Source organism: Scyliorhinus torazame, chromosome 2, assembly GCF_047496885.1.
Source record: "Scyliorhinus torazame isolate Kashiwa2021f chromosome 2, sScyTor2.1, whole genome shotgun sequence".
Taxonomy (NCBI): domain Eukaryota; kingdom Metazoa; phylum Chordata; class Chondrichthyes; order Carcharhiniformes; family Scyliorhinidae; genus Scyliorhinus; species Scyliorhinus torazame.
Genome location: NC_092708.1, coordinates 173,816,603 through 173,837,539, shown reverse-complemented (window position 1 = coordinate 173,837,539; position 20,937 = coordinate 173,816,603). Strand labels below are relative to the sequence as shown.

Genomic DNA, 20,937 nt, shown 5'->3' with positions numbered 1-20,937 from the left:
GACCTCCGCCGATTCGTAGCCACACTCGCCACCGGGGCTCTATATAGCAGCCTGACCCAGCTGATGAACCCCTCCCCGAACCCAAACCTCCGCAGCACTTCCCAAAGATACTCCCACTCCACCCGGTCGAAGGCCTTCTCCGCGTCCATAGCTGCCACTACCTCCGCTTTTCCCTCCACCGATGGCATCATAATCACGTTGAGGAGCCTCCGCACATTAGTGTTTAGCTGCCTGCCCTTTACACATCCCGTCTGGTCCTCATGGATCACCCCCCCGGGACACAGTCCTCAATTCTCGTAGCCAGCATTTTTGCCAGCAACTTAGCATCCACATTGAGGAGCGAGATCGGTCTATGCGACCCACATTGCAGTGGGTCCTTGTCCCGCTTCAGGATCAGAGAGATCAGCGCCCCGGACATTGTCGGGGGCAGGGTTCCCCCCCCCCTTGCCTCATTAAAAGTCCTCACTAGCAACGGGCCTAGCAGGTCCACATATTTCCTATAAAACTCGACCGGGAACCCATCTGGCCCCGGGGCCTTCCCCGCCTGCATGTTCCCCAATCCTTTAACCAGCTCCTCCAACCAAATTGGCGCCCCTAAACCAACCACCTCCTGCTCCTCCACCCTCGGGAACCTCAGTTGATCCAAAAATCGTCGCATCCCCTCTTCCCCCGCTGGGGGCTCCGATCTGTACAGCTCCTCATAGAAGTCCTTGAATACCTCATTTACTCTCACCGCACTCCGCACCGTATTCCCCCCGCTATCCTTAACTCCACCTATCTCCCTCGCTGCCTCCCTCTTACGAAGCTGGTGTGCCAGCATCCGATTCGCCTTCTCCCCATACTCGTACGTCACCCCCTGTGCTTTCCTCCACTGTGCCTCTGCTTTCCCTGTGGTCAACAGGTCAAACTCCACCTGGAGGCTTCGCCGCTCCCTGAGTAGTCCCTCCTCGGGGGCCTCTGCATATCTCCTGTCCACCCTTAAGATCTCCCCCACCAACCTCTCCCTCTCCCTGCCCTCTCTCTTCTCCCTGTGGGCCCTGATGGAGATTAACTCTCCCCTGACCACCACCTTCAACGCCTCCCAGAATACCCCCACCTGCACATCTCCGTTGTCATTGGCCTCCAAATATCTCTCGATGCACCCCCGCACCCTCCCGCACACCTCCTCATCCGCCAATAATCCCACATCAAGACGCCACAACGCGCGCTGATCCCTCTCCTCTCCTAATTCCAGCTCCACCCAGTGCGGGGCGTGGTCTGAGATGGCTATGGCCGAATACTCCGTTCCCTCCACTTTCGGGATTAGCGCCCTACTCAAAACAAAAAAATCTATCCGGGAGTAGGCTCTATGTACATGGGAAAAGAATGAGAATTCCCTGGCCAGGGGCCTGGCAAACCTCCATGGATCCACTCCCCCCATCTGGTCCATAAACCTCCTAAGCACCTTGGCAGCAGCCGGCCTCTTCCCCGTCTTGGACCTAGAGCGATCCAATGCTGGATCCAGCACCGTGTTGAAATCCCCCCCATTATCAAGCTTCCTACCTCCAGGTCCGGAATCCGACCCAGCATGCGCTTCATAAATCCGGCATCATCCCAGTTCAGGGCGTATACGTTTACCAGTACCACCCGCACCCCCTGCAACCTACTGCTCACCATCACGTATCGACCTCCATTGTCCACTACAATATTCTTTGCCTCAAACGACACCCGTTTCCCCACCAGTATTGCAACCCCTCTGTTCTTCGCATCCAGCCCCGAATGGAATACCTGTGCTTCCCATTCCTTTCTCAGCCTGACCTGATCTGCCACCTTCAAATGTGTCTCCTGAAGCATGACTACGCCTGCATTCAGTCCCTTTAAGTGCACGAACACTCGGGCCCTCTTGACCGGCCCATTCAGGCCCCTCACATTCCAAGTTATCAGCCGGATTGGGGGGCTGCTCACCCCTCCCCCACACACCCCCACCCCCACCCCTGCCGACTAGCCATCTCCTTTTCTAGGCCAGTCACGTGCCCGGGCCTCCCGTACCCTCCAGTCACCCGGATGGCGGACCCCCGCCCCGCCCACACTCTCCCACAGTCTCCCCATCAAATCCCTTCACCCTTCCCCATCCAGCACCCAACCAAGGGAACATTCCCTACACGTAGTTAAAGCCATATATACAGCAAACAAACAAACCCTCAATTTGAGCCCAACGTTTCAGTCTGTATAAAGCTCCAAGCCTCCTCAGGCGTTTCGAAATAGTGGTGCCGATCCTGGAATGTGACCCACAATTGCGCTGGCTGCAGCATACCGAACTTCACCCCTTTCCGATGGAGCACCGCCTTAGCCCGATTAAAGCCAGCTCTCTTCTTGGCCACCTCTGCACTCCAGTCCTGGTAGATTCGGATCTCCGTGTTCTCCCACCTGCTGCTCCGCTCTTTCTTGGCCCATCTCAGGACACACTCTCTGTCCATAAAGCGGTGAAACCTCACCACTACAGCCCTTGGCGGCTCGTTGGCCTTGGGTCTCTTTGCCAGGACCCTGTGCGCCCCATCTAGCTCCAGGGGCCTCGGGAAGGCTCCCGCGCCCATCAGCGAATTGAGCAATGTGCTCAGATATGCCCCGGCATCGGGCCCCTCCACTCCTTCAGGGAGACCCAGAATCCGAAGATTCTTCCTCCTCGACCTATTCTCTAAGTCCTCAAATCTTTCCGCCCACCTCTTGTGCAGCGCCTCGTGTGCCTCCACCTTCACCGCCAGGTCCAAGATCTCGTCCTCGTTCTCCGAGGCTTTGTGCCGCACCTCTCGGTTCGCCGCCCCTTGGGCCTTTTGGGTCTCCACTAGCTTCTCAATCGCCACCTTCATTGGCGCCAGCATTTCGGTTTTCAGCTCCTCAAAGCAGCGTTTAAGAAACCCCTGCTGCTCCTGCGACCACAGCGCCCATGCTGCTTGGTCTCCACCCGCCGCCATCTTGCTTTTTCTCCCTCTCACTTTTCGCTGCTCCAAGATCCCTTTTTTCACCGCTCCACTCCTGGTCCAATCCATATATTGTCGGGGGGACCTTGCTATCACCTTCCCACACTGGAAGCCGTCGAACAAGTGCCGTTGGGGCCCTTCTAGAGAGCCCAAAGGTCCGTTCCCGGCGGGAGCTGCCGAATGTGCGATCTATCCAGGCATGGCCGCAACTGGAACCGACATAATCATTTGGTCCACCTGGCAGGAGCATATCAGTCGCCTCCAGCGCGTGTTCAAACGCATACGTGAGCAGGGCCTACGCCTCAACAGAGCCAAATGCTCGCTTAGTCAGAAGGAACTCAAGTTCCTAGGGGACCACATCTCCCAGTTGGGTGTGCGGCCGGATGTGGACAAGGTGGCTGCTATCACAGCCATGAAAACGCCAGAGGACAAGAAGGCGGTCCTCCGATTTCTGGGCATGGTCAACTTTTTAGGGAAGTTCATCCCTAACCTCGCCTCTCATACCACGGCTCTCAGGAACCTGGTCAGGAAGACGACAGACTTCCAATGGCTTCCTGCCCACGAGCGTGAATGGAGAGAACTCAAAACCAAACTCACCACGGCCCCGGTCTTAGCTTTCTTTGATCCAGTGAAAGAGACAAAAATTTTGACCGATGCCAGCCAATCCGGCATTGGGGCGGTGCTCCTGCGACGCGATGTGGCCTCATCATGGGCCCCCGTTGCATATGCGTCAAGCGCCATGACCCCCACGGAACAGCACTACGCGCAGTTAGAAAAGGAGTGCCTCGGCCTTTTGACCGGTGTCGTCAAGTTTCACGATTATGTGTACGGCCTTCCTCAATTCACCGTCAAGACCGACCATCGCCCGCTGGTCAATATAATACAGAAAGACTTGAACGACATGACGCCTCGCCTCCAGCGTATTCTGCTCAAGCTCCGGCGATATGACTTCCAGCTGGTATACACCCCGGGCAATGACCTCATCATTGCCGACACTCTCTCCAGGGCAGTCAACACTCCCTGTGACCCAGCGCGATTCGTCTGCCAGCTTGACGCCCATGTGGCCTTTGTGGCCTCCAATCTACATGCCACAGATGAACGCCTCGTCCAAATTCACCGCGAGATGGCGGCTGACCCTTTGCTACAGCGTGTCATGCGCCACCTAACAGACGGGTGGCTCAAGGGCCAATGCCCGCAGTTGTATAACGTCAGAGATGATCTGGTCGTCGTAGATGGTGTTCTCCTGAAACTGGACCACATTGTCATCCCACATAGCATGCGCCAGCTCGTCTTGGAACAGCTACACGAGGGCCATCTTGGCGTGGAAAAGTGCTGCCGACGGGCCCGAGAGGCAGTGTAGAGGCCCGGCATCAATGACGACATCGCCAACACAGTGCTCAACTGCCCCACTTGTCAGCACTTCCAGCCGGCCCAACCACGTGAGACCCTACAGCCCCATGAGTTGGTCACATCCCCTTGGACCAAGGTGGGCATCGACCTGCTCCACGCACTGGGCAGGGACTATGTCCTGATTGTAGACTACTTTTCAAACTACCCGGAGGTGGTACGTTTGCACAACATCACATCGTCTGCAGTCATCCATGCCTGTAAGGACACCTTTGCTCGTCACGGCATCCCACTCACTGTGATGTCGGACAATGGCCCCTGCTTCGCAAGCCAGGAATGGTCCAACTTTGCCAGGAGGTACAACTTTGTGCATGTGGCATCCAGTCCCCTGTACCCCCAATCTAATGGCAAAGCGGAGAAGCGAGTCCATATAGTCAAATGGCCACTCTGCAAGGCTGCCGATGCTGGGTCCGATTTCTACCTCGCCCTGCTGGCCTATCGCTCGGCCCCACTGTCCACTGGCCTGTCGCCAGCCCAGCTGCTCATGGGTCGCACCCTGAGGACGACGGTGCCGTCCATTCATGTCCGGCCTCGACCCCGTTCCAGTCCTTCAACGAATGCAGCTGTCTCGTGCACAGCACAAGGCGGCTCATGACTCCTGTGCAGCTGATCTCCCTGCTCTGGCTTCAGATGACAACTTCCGCATCCATCTTCCGGATGGTGGCTGGTCTGCAACCGCTGTGGTTCTTCGGCAGGTGGCTCCCCGCTCGTTCCTGGTTTGTCTCCCGGATGGTTCCATTCTGCGCCGCAATCGACGTGCCCTTCGTCTCGTTCCACGCTCGCTACGTGATCCTCCACTTTCGCCTCGTCCTCCTGTTGACCCTGACCTGGACTATGCAGAGATTCCGGTCACTCTGCATCCTCCTCCCTCTGACGCAGTCCAGCCCGCTCCTCAGCTCCTGACCCACCCTTGAGGCGGTCAACCAGAATACGTCGCCCACCTCAGAGACTTAATTTGTGAACTCTGTGGACTTATGGACTTTCTGATTTGTTCTGTTCTTCCGTTTAATCGTTCAAGTGGTTTGTATATAGTGTTCATCTCGTTATTCAAGTGACACACTGTTTTTCTGCACCAGGCACCTTCCCATGTAAATAGCTTGGTTTTCATGTACATAGTCCTGTAAATATTTCGCACACACATAGTCAGGGACATTCACCATACACTATTTATTGCCACGCAGGTACATTTTTTATAAAAGGGGGGATGTCATAATATACACCAGTATATCGTGGTGCAGACACACACTGATGGACACACAGTGAGACCAATCAACACACACAACACCGCAGCCAATCACCAGTGGGAGCACACGAACTATAAAGACAGGGGGCAATAGAATTCCCGCTCATTCGAGTTGCAGCTAGCTAGGAGGACAGAGCTCACAGCCTGTAACACAGACATTCACCATGTGCTGAGTGCATCGACTGGTTAGGACAAGGCAAAGGTCTTTAGTTAAAGCTAGTATCGTATTAACTCACAATCTGAGTATGTTTAAACAGTTAATGATTCAATAAAATAGTGTTGCACTATTTCAAGTGTTGGGGACCTGTGTGTGATCCAGAACACCCATCACATCAGGTTCCACTCATCTTCACTATCAATGAGATAAGGGGTGTACAAAATACACTCCCTTCCCATAGCCGCAGGGATTACAGCGCATAAAAAAAGGGGTAAAACTGTGCACAGACCACATATCACATAATCGACTCAAAATGTTTTTTGCTAGAACAGGATAACAGGCAACTCTCGCCCTCGTGCTCACACCTCACACACCCTTGCCAGGAGAAAAGACAATAACATATAATCAACAACATGTTCACGAGTAACGTCCAGGATTATTGAAGGACTGAAGGATAACAACATCATCTATGTTGCTTGGAAGGGCCAAAGTTATGTCAGGATTGTCAAACACTCCTCAGGATGGTTCGAAAAAAGCAACGACCGAAACACCTTCACTTCCACCATGCCATCGCCCCAATTCCCAAGCGATCCAGAACCTAGGCCCCAATGTTGGGGATGACTCGACACAACTGGCCACCTTCAACCCCGCACGATGAGATTTGTGAACTGGTTAATATAAGGCCAGTTGTCGGGGGTGCCCAACTGACCCCAAACCTCAAAGACTGGATACATCGTGCTCTGTCGAAGCTGATATGCCCAGCCTACAGATCAAGATCACTCAAGCGTGGCAGCTAATTTACAAATTCAATTGAGAACTTGCCTCTCACTTCGTGCTGGAGACCAGGCTCACGGACACTCGTTGTCCGGCTCATTCCGCCAGAACCTATCAGGACAGAGAACACCATGCAGTAGGGTCTCAATGAATCAAAGGTGGGCTATTATAAGGGAACGTGCTCTATCAAATACAAGGGGTCTCTCCTGCATGTTCACCGTTTTCTCAAGGATACCTGCCAGTTCCTCCAAGTAAGCACCAAAGCTCTGCGCCAAGAAGCCAGGATCATCATCCAGAACAACATACTCAATGTCGGCCATCACCGCCGGAGCATAGGCCTGCTCACCAGCAACAACGCCACTGCAAGTCGGGCTCCACCCCAGTCAGCTCTGTCCGCCTCAATCAAATGAGGATTCTTTACGTTTTAACTCATTTTCTCATCACAAAACTCCAATCAGGATCATCCAGGGACATAGTGAAAGAGACATTTCCCAAACAAGGGACATTTATGAAATGTGAACTTGGATAAAATATAGGGTTAAAAGACGAGCAGAGCCAGAGCTCGTAAAAACGCAGCCATTCCTGCGCTCATATCAGGTGACCCCCCAACTTTTTAAATTGTAGATAAATTATCTGTAACTTATATTAGTGTGTCGTCATCATTTTTTGCTTCAAACAAATGTCCATTTTGGAGCATCAAAGTGACCCAAGGAAGCATGAATACAACATCATTTTGGGAACTGTTTCCAGAGTGTAATCTTTATACAGAAACTTCTAAACACTCAAAGTATGGCTGTATTGATCACAGTAAAGATCCATCTTTTTAATACTGTGGTCTGAGGGCTAGATTTTCAGCAGTGCGGAGAAGAATCCGTGGTCCTTTATAAAATAGTGGGCTGGATCTGGATGTAAAAGTCTCTCCCTTTTCCAGCAGATCCAATTTTGCAGGCACAGGTAAGGGGGTGGGCCATGACTCACACAAGAGGGAAAACCAAACTCAGCAGGGCCATTTAAATTTAGTGTTGAGTTCAAATAGACCCACATTTTGTTTATTACAAGGGACTTAACCTGAAGTGTGGAAGTCGATTAATGGAGGAGACATAAGCACTCTTGAAGGGCTGATATGGTCTGTTTATGTGTCATATTCTGATGTTTTTTTCAATCTCGTGCTCTTTAAACATGAAAACAGGCTGAAGCTGCCAGGAAGAGTTACAAATCCCGACTGCTGGACTGATTGATTGCAAACCATGTGGGGTGGTTAGAAAAAAAATACCATCTGGTCATGCAGATTCAATTAACTTCCGAGTTGACATTTCCCAAGGAGAATTATCATGCCATTAAGAATGCTTGGCTGTGTTTTATTTAATTATCTCTACAGGGTGTTACAAATTCACAGTTTGATCGACAGTTTAAAGCAGTTACTCAAGGATTAGTTGGCTTAAAAGTGGGATCCGAATTGAAGTTTGTTTGTTGTTTTATAAGAGATTAACACAGTGGCACAGTGGTTAGCACTGCTGCCTCACAGCTCCAGAGACTCGGGTTCAATTCCGACCTCGTGTGACTGTGTGGAGTTTGCACTTTCTCCCCATGTCTGTGTGGGTTTCCACCGGGCGCTCTGGTTTCCTCCCACAGCCCAAAGATGTGCAGGTTCGGTGGATTGGTCATATTAAATTGCCCCTTAGTGTTGAAAAAGGTTAGGTGGGGTTACAGGGATAGGGTGGAGGCGTGGGCTTAAGTAGGATGCTCTTTCCAAGGGCCGGTGCAGACTCGATGGGCCGAACGGCCTCCTTCTGCACTGTAGGGATTCTATGATTAACCAGTTGAGGAGATTTAAAAGCTTTAAATTGGTTTCTTGAATGGGAGTTTTTCACTATCAGCTATCATAGATTGTTCGAAGTTTATTTCTTTTAACGCAGCCTCCCGAACGGAGAATCCAGCCCATTATGTTTGATGTCTGGGTTTTCAGCATTACTCTAAAGATCAGAATTCATGTTCTCACCTGCCTGAGGCCTCTCTTTCTTCCCAGTGGTTGCTGTATGAGAAGATTTTGCTGACCAGGTTCACTTTGCACACTTGCTACCCTGTTAAGCACATCAAATGTTAATCAGATTACAAATAACTCTCACGTGGCAGCTGTTTCATTACTTTTTACCATTATTTTTGTAGTGCTTGCTTCATGTTTCAGAAAAGTATGACTAACTTAATTTCAGCAAATAAATTGTCTTCTTTTTGAGTTTGAAACACCCACCCCAGACTGCGGTTCCACACATTTCCCGGTAGGGAAAAGCATTCGGTGTAGCTGATAAACTTTGATTTTTACATGCTCTTAAAGATTAGACTACTTATAATTGTTTTAATTCCTTCAGTTACTTTAGTCTTTTGATAAGTCCATAACATTATTAACTTGGTTGAGATTAATAGTGTCTAACAGTCTGGTGTGGAGTTGGTTTTACGGAAACACTGACATTGTGTAAATAATCTTACAAAAGCAATGCTTTTCCTTGACCATTAGAATATTTGTGTTACATTTTGTCCAAATAAATCTCCTCTAACATGTGAAGACTCACTTAACATTTTCACAAGGAAGATAAAGTTGCAAGATTACACTGATCTGAAACAGAAACAGACAATATTGCTGATTGAAAAGTAAGTCTGGCAATGGTGGAGGCGTAAGCAACTTATTTCAAATATTGTATAATATTGTGAATATTGTGAACTAAGGGACATCAGAATTTCAATCATTCATCAGATGGTAACACAACTTGCAAGAAACAATTCTGCTAAAGATGTGGCACAGTGGGTTAGCAATGCTGCCTAACGGCGCTGAGATCCCAAGTTCGATCCCGGCCCAGGATCACTGTCCATGTGGAGTTTGCACATTCTCCCCGTGTTTGCATGAGTCTCAGCCCCACAACCCAAAAGATGTACAGGCTAGGTGGATTGGCCATGCTAAATTGTCGCTTAATTGGAAATGAAATAATTGGGTACTCTAAATTATTATTTTTTTAAAATTCTGCTAAAGATAAGGCAATGCAATATACCTAAGTTCAAAAGATCTTATGTAAAGGCGCTTCTCCATACTTATCAATCTTACCAAGGGACAGAAAATAAGGAACAGTGTTCTTGTACTCACCAAATTTACACTGCAGATGGGTGAGATTATCCGTTACCATGAACATTGAAAATTACTCTTCGTAATTTCAATTTTTTCCTTCAGCTTTCCTGTGTGCATGTTTATTTCACCTTGAATCCAGCCAAGGAATATTGGGCTATAAATGAGTTCATATAGCACTCTCCTGCTACTTCCCAAGGGTATCATAAGCTACAGGCTCCTTTCCTGTGTGGTGTTGCCACAATTGAATGATTGGATAAACAAAAATGAACTACTCATCCCTATGCAATCCTTTATGCTCGTCTTGTCCTCTACTGGCTTAGTGCTCTGAGACAGTGACTACCCAAGCAGCTGCAACATGGCTAGTAGAAGACTGCTGATTTTCACCAGGAAAGACTTCAGATGACCTTGCAGGATGCCTTTGAACCAGTCTGGGCCTTCAGGGGCTGCACCACATCAGCATGGGCAGTGGCAGTCCGGCCTGTCTCAGTGGCAACAGCAAGGGCATTGGCAGAGTGGCAATGTTGGGAGCACAAATACTGGCACTTTGAGAAAGGAACTGGTTCGTCATCTACAGAGTTACTGCCATACCTATGGAGTGCATCTCAACAATCCTAGTAATATTTTGGAGGACAGGTTGTTGGACTAGTTTAAAATCTTGCATGCTTCTTTGTGCAGTGAAATCTGTACCTGTGATTGCAACACTCTGAGCCTTGCAAGGCAGCTACCCTGGATCTTGTCATCCCTTTGTCTGAGCTTCTACTGCAGCAGGGACATGTTGGGAGGATACCAGCTGTGTTGCAGTGGAAGCTGAGACAGTGACTAGCTGGCACTCCACCATGGATTGGTCAACCAACAATGCCACTGACACTCTGGAAAGGATGAACAGGTGCCATGTTGGAGCCAGACTACTATAAGCTCCTTGACTGTGTGAAGGAGCTATCTGGAAGGCCTGCCAATGCACCAAACATTGTGGTCTGCATTGTCATCAGTGTTCTCCTCTACGCTGCCCCATTGAAATCCTCATCAAAAAGGTGTAATGACATTAATCGGTGTAGTATATAGACCACCAATTTGTGGAACAGATGCAGAGAAACAAATTTGCAAACAAATTACAGAGAGTTGCAAGAATTATAGAGTAATCATAATGGGGGACTTCAATTATCCAGATATAGACTGGGATAGGAATTGTGCAAAAGGAAGAGAGCCAGAGTTCCTGGAATGTGTTCATGATACTTTTCCGCAGCATTATTTATGGTCCAAAGAGAGGACAGCCACTGCTGGACCTGGTTCTGGGGAATAAGTTGGCCGAAGGGGATCAATAATAGTGGACAGTGACCATTGTATCAAAAATGTCAGGTTGGCCATGGAAAAGCACAAAGAACAATCCAGAACAGGGATAATTAATGGGGAAAGATGAGATGAGAATGCATCTGAGAAAAGATGGCACTTAAATAATGGGCCACCTTCAAAGAAAAAGAATTGCAGGCAATGTTATGATATATTCCTTTGAAGGGAAAAGGTAGGCCAAATAAATCCAGAGCGCCCTAGATAACAAGAGAGATAGAGTCGAAGATGAAAAGGAAGAAGTGCGTGTACAATAGATGACAAGTAGAAAATGCAATAGAGAATCAGGCTGAATGTAGAAAGACTGGAGAGGAAGTGAAAAAATTAATAAGAAAAGCAAGGGGAGAGCATGAAAAGAGTCTGGCAGCTAACATAAAACTGCATCCCAAGGTTTTCTATAAGCATGTACATAATAAAATGGTGGTAAAGGAAAGAATAAGGCTGATTAGGGATAAAAAAGAGGACTTGCTAATGGAGGCAGGAGAAATAGTCTGGAATTAAATGAGTACTTTGCATCTGTCTTCACAAAAGATGAAGATTCCACCCAGACTGAGGTGAGAGGAGGTAACTGATACACGAGAAGAATTTACAATTAAAAGGAGACGGTGTTAGAACAGCTACCTTTGATTAAAATTGCTAAGGTACCAGGGGTGGATGACATACATCAAAGTGAGAGTGGAAATTGCAGAGACACTGGTGTTAATCTTCCAGTCTTCCTTAGGCACAGGGGTGATGCCAGAGGACTGGAGAATTGTGAATGCTACACCCTTGTTCAAAAAAGGCTGCAAGGATAAAGCCGGCAATTATAGACATGCCAGTTTGACTTCAGAGATATGAAAATGAAAATCGCTTATTGTCACAAGTAGGCTTCAAATGAAGTTACTGTGAAAAGCTCCTAGTCACCACATTCCGGCGCCTGTTCAGGGAGGCTTGTATGGGAACTGAACCATGCTGCTGGCCTGCCTGGGTCTGCTTTAAAAGCCAGCGATTTAGCCCAGTGTGCTAAACCAGCCCCGATAGGGAACGATCTGGAAACTATAGTTTGGAACTGAATCAATAATACCTAAATAATTAGTGCAGGCTAACTAGCGAAAGCCAGCATGGATTCATTAAAGGAAAATTATGTTAACCTAACTTGCTTGAGTTATTTGAGGAGGTAACAGAGAAAATTGATAAGGGCAATGCTGTTGATGTGGTGTATACGGATTTTCAAAATGCACTTGATACAGTGCAACACACAGACTTGTGAGAAAAATTCTAGCTCATTAGATAAAAGGGAAAGTAGGTTCTTGGTTAAGAAATTGGCTGAGTGATAGGAAACACAGAGTAGTGCTAAATGGTTACATTTCAGATTGGAAGAAGGTTTGGAGTGGATTTTCCCATGGTCAGTGTTTCTTGCTCTTCTTGATATGTATTCTTGATATATATTCTTGATGTATATTCTTGATATATATTTATGGTCTAGATTAAGGGGCGAAATTCTCCGTTATCGGCGGAAAGTCCGCCGATCGGCGCAAAAAACGGCGCAAATCCGACTTGCGTCACGTCGGAAAAATGGGTCGATAGTCTCCGGCCCGAAATGGGCTAGCAGCGACGTAACGGGATCCGCGCTTGCGCAGTGGTTCACGCCGTGCAGCGTCATACGCGCCGCACGGCGTGACGGCTCATAAGGCCGCGCTGCTCCCCCCCACCCGACCGGAACACCCGACCGCAACACCCGACTGGATGGCTGGCCGTCGCTCAGCCCCGAGGTTCGAGTCACGGGACGTGGAGGCGCTCCTGGACGCGGTGGAGCAGAGGAGGGACGCCCTGTATCCCGGGCACGGCCGCAGAGTTGCCCCACGCCACAGCCGGCGTCTGTGGAGGGAGGTGGCAGAGGCCGTCACCGCTGTGGCCCTGACACCACGGACAGGCACCCAGTGCCACAAGAAGGTGAACGACCTCGTCAGAGCAGGCAGGGTGAGCCTCCCCATATCCCCCCTCCCCCATATCCTCCATATCCCCCCTCCCCCATATCCCCCCTCCCCCATATCCCCCCTCCCCCATATCCCCCCTCCCCCATATCCCCCCTCCCCCATATCCCCAAGTGAATCCAGCCCTAACCTTAACCTCTGCAATGCACGCGCAACCGATGGCGTGCATTCATATACCTGCCTAACAGTGTTACCTTTTACCCCTGCCACCCCCCCCCCCCCCACAGGAGAAGCGCGCACACAACAATAGGGAGCATGTGAGGACTGGAGGAGGGCCCGCTGATGAGAGGCCACTGACCGAACACCAGGAAAGGGCCCTGGAACTGGCTGGCGGACCTGAGGACCGGGAGGTTGCTGATGCAGCGGTCGGGGGCGTACTAGCAAGTGAGCCACCGACAGCCCGTCCCCATATCCCCCCTCCCCTATATCCCCCTCCCCCGTATCACCTGATCACTGCCTGATGTCTAACCATGCATGCTTCATTGTGTATCGCAGGACCAAACGTCCAGGCACCCATCCCCGCAGATGCAGACCGCCCGCAGGATGCCCCTCGGAGACCACGGGAGACAGAGAGACCCGCACCCTCCAGCATGCGACGCCCGCAGGATGCCCCTCAGAGACCACGGGAGACGGAGAGACCCGCACCCTCCAGCATGCGACGCCCGCAGGATGCCCCTCGCACACCACGGGAGACGGAGAGACCCGCACCCTCCAGCATGCGACGCCCGCAGGATGCCCCTCGCACACCATGGGAGACGGAGAGACCTGGAGCAACAGGGAGACGACACCCCCGTCACGTGCGGGAGCGACCACCCAGCGACGAGGGAGGCAGCCACAGGCCCCCGTCACATCCGAGCCAGGACACCACTACCCAGGACACCACTACCCAGGACACCACTACCCAGGACACCACTACCCAGGACACCACTACCCAGGACACCACTACCCGGGACACCACTACCCAGGACACCACTACCCGGGACACCACTACCCGGGACAGCAGTACCCGGGACAGCACTACCCAGGAAGACGAAATACCGGACAGTGACTCAGAGTGGATGGGTGGAGACGAAACCCCACCCCAAAGTGCCATGGACTCAGAGTGGGACGAAGAGCACGCCACAACGCCACCGCTGTCACCAACACCCTCCACCATCGCAGAAACACTCACCATGGTTGGGCACTTTAGTGATGAGGCGTCTGGTACACTCACTGGTGCGCACAACATAGCCGTCCCGGTACAGCAGGTGGAGGTAGGAGCAGCAGAGGGGCCGGGCGGTCGGAGGGCAGCCCAGCCCAAGCGAACATCTGCCGCTCAGATGGATCCCGGGTTCCTGGAGTTACCACACCCACACATAGATCCGATGCAACCACCGACCCGGAGACGAGCGAAGAGGGTGACGGGCGGCTTGCGGCGGCTGCGGTCGCAGGTGGAGGAGTCTACCCGCGTCCAGGAGCTGGGAGTGGTGCCGGTCATGCGTGCCACCCAGGCCGACACCGCACGGGTGGCGTCCGCGGTGGAGGCAATCGGTGCGACGGTGTCAGACATGGGGAACGGTTTGCGAGGCCTGGGGCTTTCCGTGCAGGCGGCGTCTGTGGCCCAGGAAATGGCTGCCCTCTCACAGGAGGCCATGAGCCAGTGCCAGCGCCAGATGGCAGAGGCGCTCAACGCCATAGCCCAGTCTCAGCAGGCCATGGCCCAGTCTCAGCAGGCCATGGCCCAGTCTCTGCAGGCCATGGCCCAGTCTCAGCAGGCCATGGCCCAGTCTCTGCAGGCCATGGCCCAGTCTCTGCAGGCCATCGCTGAGGGCATCGGCGCCAATGGCCATGTGCGAGCCGGCGTCGCACTGTCACAGACAGGGTTTGCCAACCCCCTGGGCTCCATGGCTGCAAACCTGCAGACCCCTGTCGATACCAGCACGGGCCCCCAGGACTGGCAGCGCCAGATGTCGGGGGGGCGTCGGATGGCCAGTCCGTTCGCATCCCCCACCCATGTAGAGGCCTGGGGGCCATCGGGCACCCCGAGGGAGGAGGAGGTGGTGTGGTCCGTCCCGGCTCCCTCTGTAGGGGAGGTCCCGGTACACCGCGACACCTCGGACTCCCCCCCTTCCGTCCCAGGTGCATCGGGTGGGCAACGGGCAGGACAGGCTGGCAGCTCGTCATCCCAGTCGCCCGGGACGCAGCCTGGCCCATCTAGGCCAGGACGCCCCAGGAAACGGCCGCCAAAGGGGTCCACTGTCAGAGGGCAGGAATCACAGGAGTCCACCTCCAGTTCTGCTGTACCGTCTGGGGAACCACGTAGACGTAGTCAAAGGGCCCGTAAGTCCAAACAATTAGACACTGAGTAAGTTGGCACGGTTGCAGGGCACAGATGAATTTTAGGGGCTAGGGCACGTGCATGAACTCCTTTGGTTATTAAAGTCAATGTTACACCTACAGAAGCTGCCTTTGTGCTCTGTCCAAAGTGTGCAGGGGTGTCATGTACGTTGAGCGCAAGTGTGTGTGTGAGGGGTGGTCTTACCTCAGCCCCAGGTGAGTCTGCCCCCTTCCCCCTGGGCCGCCATCAACATCCCCCGGGCAGAGGACGGGACTGTGCGCTGCAGTGTCACAGCCGCATGCAGGGATAATCCGGGTGGATGGTGGTACTGTGGCCATGGGTCAGACATAGTCCAACGATGTAGAGCCAGGAGCTCACCGCAGGGCGGGTTGTCATCATCCTCCATGGCCTGCGATAGACACGCGTCCACCCGCAACTGTGTGAGCCCGGCCCGTTGTGCCGCAGGTGGATCGGCAATGGGGGGGGGGGTCGTGTGCATGCGGGTGGGGTGGGTGGGGTTGGGGAGGGGGGTGAGTGTGCTGGGTGGGTGGATGGGTGGGGGGTGTGGGTGGTCGGCTGTTGCCATGGTGTGCGGTCTGTGGCCATACTACCCGATTCCCACGCCCATCTAGTCAGTGAAGCGGGCGTCTATCAGTCTGTCCCGTGCCCGCTGGGCCAGCCGGTAACGGTGGACAGCCACCCGCCTGTGTCTACCCCATCTGCCCTGACCATTGCCCCCATCCCCCTCATCTGGGGAGGACTGCGCCTCTTCCTGTTGCTCCTCCACTCCGCCCTCCTCTGCCTGCGGCACATCGCCCCTCTGTTGGGCTATGTTGTGCAGGACGCAGCACACCACAATGATGCGGCCGACCCTATCTGACCGATACTGGAGGGCGCCCCCAGAGAGGTCCAGGCACCTGAAACGCATCTTCAGCACGCCAAAGCACCTCTCTATCACTCCCCTTGTCGCTACATGGGCATCATTGTAGCGGTTATCCGCCTCATTGCGTGGCCTCCGTATAGGCGTCATCAGCCACGATCGCAATGGGTAGCCCCTGTCGCCCAGCAACCAGCCCCTCAGCCGGGGATGGAGTCCCTCGTACATGCCGGGGATGGATGACCGCGACAACACGAATGAGTCATGTACACTGCCTGGGTGACGGGCGCAGACGTGCAGGATTATCATGCGGTGGTTGCAGACCACCTGTACGTTCATCGAATAGGTCCCTTTCCTATTAGTGAACACGGCCCTGTTATCTGCAGGTGGCCGCACGGCGACGTGCATCCCATCGATCGCGCCCTGGACCATGGGGAACCCGGCCACGGCAGAGAAGCCCACGGCCCGGGCATCTTGGCTGGCCCGGTCCACGGGGAAGCGGATGTAGCAGTGCACCATGGCATATAGGGCATCTGTCACTGCCCGGATGCACCGGTGCACCGATGTCTGCGATATGCCGGACAGGTCCCCACTCGGTGCCTGGAATGACCCCGTTGCATAAAAGTTCAGGGCCACCGTAACCTTGACGGACACGGGGAGAGGGTGTCCCCCGCCAGTGCCACGCGGTGACAGGTGTGCCAGCAGGTGGCAGATGTGTGCCACGGTTTCCCGGCTCATCCGTGTCTCCTCCTGCATTCCCGGTCCGTGAGGTCCTGGTATGACTGCCTGGGCCGGTACACACGGGGCGCCCTCGGGTGCCTCCGTTGCCGTGGGGCCGCGACGTCCTCCTCCCCCTCCTCGTCCTATCGGTCAGGTGTCCCTCCAGCCTGGGCGGCTGCCGCCTGCCCCTCTGCAGCAGCCTGCGCCGCCTCTCTGGCACGCTCCTCCTCCTCCTCCTCATCCAGGGCAACATAGACATGAGCGGCTGCCGCCACGGCGGCCAACATCGCTGGATGATCTGAAAACATGACGGCCTGGTGGGGGGAGAGGAACGACGACATGTCATCATTGCCCATATCCCCTCCTCCCCCCAGCCAGGTGGCATGTACCGCATGAGTCCAACTGTTGGAGGCTGGCACCTGGCCAGGTGGACCAACTCACTTGCCCTCCCATCCCCCTCCCCGGCACGGACCCCCCCCACCATCCACCTCCCCGGCACGGACCCACCCCCCCAACCTCCACCCCGGCACTGACCCCCCCACCCCCCTCCCCAGCACAACCCCCCCCCCCAACCTCCACCCCGGCACGGACCCCCCCCCCCACCTCCACCCCAGCACGGACCCCCCCATCCCCCTCCCCAGCACGGACCCCCCCATCCCCCTCCCCGGCACGGACCCCCCCCCCAACCTCCACCCCGGCACGGACACCCCCCCCAACCTCCACCCCGGCACGGACCCCACCATCCCCCTCCCCGGCACGGACCCCCCCCCAACCTCCACCCCGGCACGGACCCCCCCATTCCCCTCCCCGGCACGGACCCCCCCCCCAACCTCCAACCCGGCACGGACCCCCCCAACCTCCACCCCGGCACGGACGCCCCCATCCCCCTCCCCGGCACGGACCCCCCCCCAACATACACCCCGGCACGAACCCCCCCCCCAACCTCCACCCCGGCACGGACCCACCCCCCAACCTCCACCCCGGCACGGACCCCCCCCCAACCTCCACCCCGGCACGGACGCCCCCATCCCCCTCCCCGGCAAGGACCCCCCCACCCCCAACATCCACCCCGGCACGGACCCTCCCATCCCCCTCCCCGGCACGGACCCCCCCCCCCCGCCCCCCAACCTCCACCCCGGCACGGACCCCCCCACTCCCAACCTCCACCCCGGCATGGACCCCCCATCCCCCTCCCCAGCACGGACCCCCCCCATCCCCCTCCCCGGCACGGACCCCCCCCCAACCTCCACCCCGGCACGGACCCCCCCCAACCTCCACCCCGGCACGGACCCCGCCATCCCCCTCCCCGGCACGGACCCCCCCCCCAACCTCCACCCCGGCACGGACCCCCCCCCCCAACCTCCACCCCGGCACGGACCCCCCCCCCCAACCTCCACCCCGGCACGGACCCCTCCATCCCCCTCCCCAGCACGGACCCCCCCATCCCCCTCCCCGGCACGGACCCCCCCCCAACCTCCACCCCGGCACGGACCCCCCCCCAACCTCCACCCCGGCACGGACCCCCCCCCAACCTCCACCCCGGCACGGACCCCGCCATCCCCCTCCCCGGCACGGACCCCCCCCCCCAACCTCCACCCCGGCACGGACCCCCCCCAACCTCCACCCCGGCACGGACCCCCCATCCCCCTCCCCAGCACGGACCCCCCCCATCCCCCTCCCCGGCACGGACCCCCCCCCCAACCTCCACCCCGACACGGACCCCCCCATTCCCCTCCCCGGCACGGACCCCCCCCCAACCTCCACCCCGGCACGGACCCCCCCCCCAACGTCCACCCCGGCACGGACGCCCCCATCCCCCTCCCCGGCACGGACCCCCCCCCCCAACATCCACCCCAGCACGGACCCCCACATCCCCCTCACCGGCACGGACCCCCCCCCGCCCCCCAACCTCCACCCCGGCACGGACCCCCCCCCTCCCAACCTCCACCCCGGCATGGACCCCCCCATCCCCCTCCCCAGCACGGACCCCCCCATCCCCCTCCCCAGCACGGACCCAACCCCAACCTCCACCCCGGCACGGACCCCCCCCAACCTCCACCCCGGCACGGACCCCCCCCCAACCTCCACCCCGGCACGGACCCCCCATTCCCCTCCCCGGCACGGACCCCCCCCCAACCTCCACCCCGGTACGGACCCCCCCCCAACCTCCACCCCGGCACGGAACCCCCATCCCCCTCCCCAGCACGGACCCCCCCCATCCCCCTCCCCGGCACGGACCACCCCCCCAACCTCCACCCCGGCACGGACCCCCCCATCCCCCTCCCTGGCACGGACCCCCCCCAACCTCCACCCCGGCACGGACCCCCCATCCCCCTCCCCGGCACAGACCCCCCCCCCAACCTCCACCCCGGCACGGACCCCCCCCCAACCTCCACCCCGGCACGGACCCCCCCCCATCCCCCTCCCCGGCACGGACCCCCCTCCCGGCACTCCCCCGGAGCCCAGCCTACTCTAACCACCCCCCCCACCGCGCACACACACACACAAGCCGAGCCACACCTCTCCTCACGCATTCAGACTGCGGCCACGCCATCTCCTGCCCAGAGCCAACCCCCCAGGCTGTCACTCGCCTCCACGCTGGTCGGCGTGAACCTGGAGCACAGGGCCACGCCGATGAAAAGGAGGTTTAATTTACGTCGACGTGAACGGTCATCACGTCGACGGGACTTCGGCCCATCCGGAAGGGAGAATATCGGCAGGCCGAAAATCGGCTGCCTTGCGCAGATCCGTGACATTCTCCGCGGCAGCGGCGACATTAACGCCCCGCCGACTTTTCTCCCTTCGGAGACTTCGGCAACCGGCGGGGGCGGGATTCACGGCGGCCAACGGCCATTCTCCGACCCTCTGTGGGGTCGGAGATTGACGCCCAAGGTGTTCAGAGCATAATTTCAAAATTTGCCCATGATACAAAGTTTGGAACCGTTGTCAACTGTGATGAGGATAATCTTAAATTTTGAGAGGACAGTCATGTTGGTGCATTGGGCAGGCAAGTGGCAGATGATGTTCAATGCAGAGAAGTGTGAGATGATTCATGTTGGCAGGAAGACTATGGAGAGACGGTATAAAATAAAGAAAGAAATTCTAAAGCAGGTGCAGAAACACAGGTACCTCAGTGTAAATGTACATAAGTTATTGAAGATGGCAGTGCATATTATGAGAGCAATTAATAAAGCATATAGTATTTTACACTTTATTATAATAATCTTTATTGTCACAAGTAGGCTTACATTAACACTACAATGAAGTTACTGTGAAAATCCCCTAGTCACAACACTACAGTGCCTGTTCAGGTACACAGAGGGAGAATTCATAATGTCCAATTCACCTAACAGCACGTCTTTCCGGACTTGTGAGAGGAAACCGGAGCACCGGGAGGAAACCCATGCAGACACAGGGAGAACGTGCAGACTCTGGACAGGCAGTGACCCAAGCCGGGAATCGAACCTGGGACCATGGCACTGTGAAGCAACAGTGTTAACCACTGTGCGGGACAGTGAGAGTAAGCTGCCTGTCGCTGGGCCAAAATCCTGGAATTCCCTCCCTAACAGCACTGTGGGTGTACCTACAAGAGAAAGAAATCATGTTGGACATTAGATAGGCCTCACTGAAATACTATGTCCAGTTCTAGGTGTCATAGTTGAGGAAGGATGTGAAGGTATTGGAGAGAGTACAGAAGAGATAAGCAAGAATGATTCCAGGGATACAGAATTGTAACTATGAGGATAGATTAGAGAGGTTGGGACTGTTTTCCATCAAGAAAAGGACAGGGATATTCAAGATCCTCAGGACAAATAGTGAGAAACTGTTCCCACTCAAGGGTACATCAGGAACTAAAGGGCACAGATTCAAAATAATTGGCAAAAGGAGTAGAAATGATGTGGAGAAAACTTTTTTCACCCAGAGGGTGTTTGGAGTCTAGAGTGAACTTCATGAGAGGGTGGTGGAGGCAGGTTCAATCTAAGTATTCAAAGGGATTTGGATTGCTATCTGAAAAGAAAGAATGCGCAAGGCTACAGGGATAAGGCAGGTGAA

General features: G+C 55.0%; 1 protein-coding gene across 5 annotated transcripts in view; it reads right to left on the bottom strand.

Annotated features, from left to right (window-relative positions):
- The window catches only part of unc80 (unc-80 homolog (C. elegans)), a 599,468-nt gene that overhangs the window by 25,111 nt on the left and 553,420 nt on the right, over positions 1-20,937 (bottom strand). For all 5 annotated transcript variants that reach the window (XM_072480367.1, XM_072480341.1, XM_072480351.1 and 2 more), the window contains one exon: positions 8,538-8,619. In XM_072480367.1, coding sequence (XP_072336468.1) covers positions 8,538-8,619 — 82 coding nt within the window. The remainder of the gene's footprint in view (positions 1-8,537; positions 8,620-20,937) is intronic.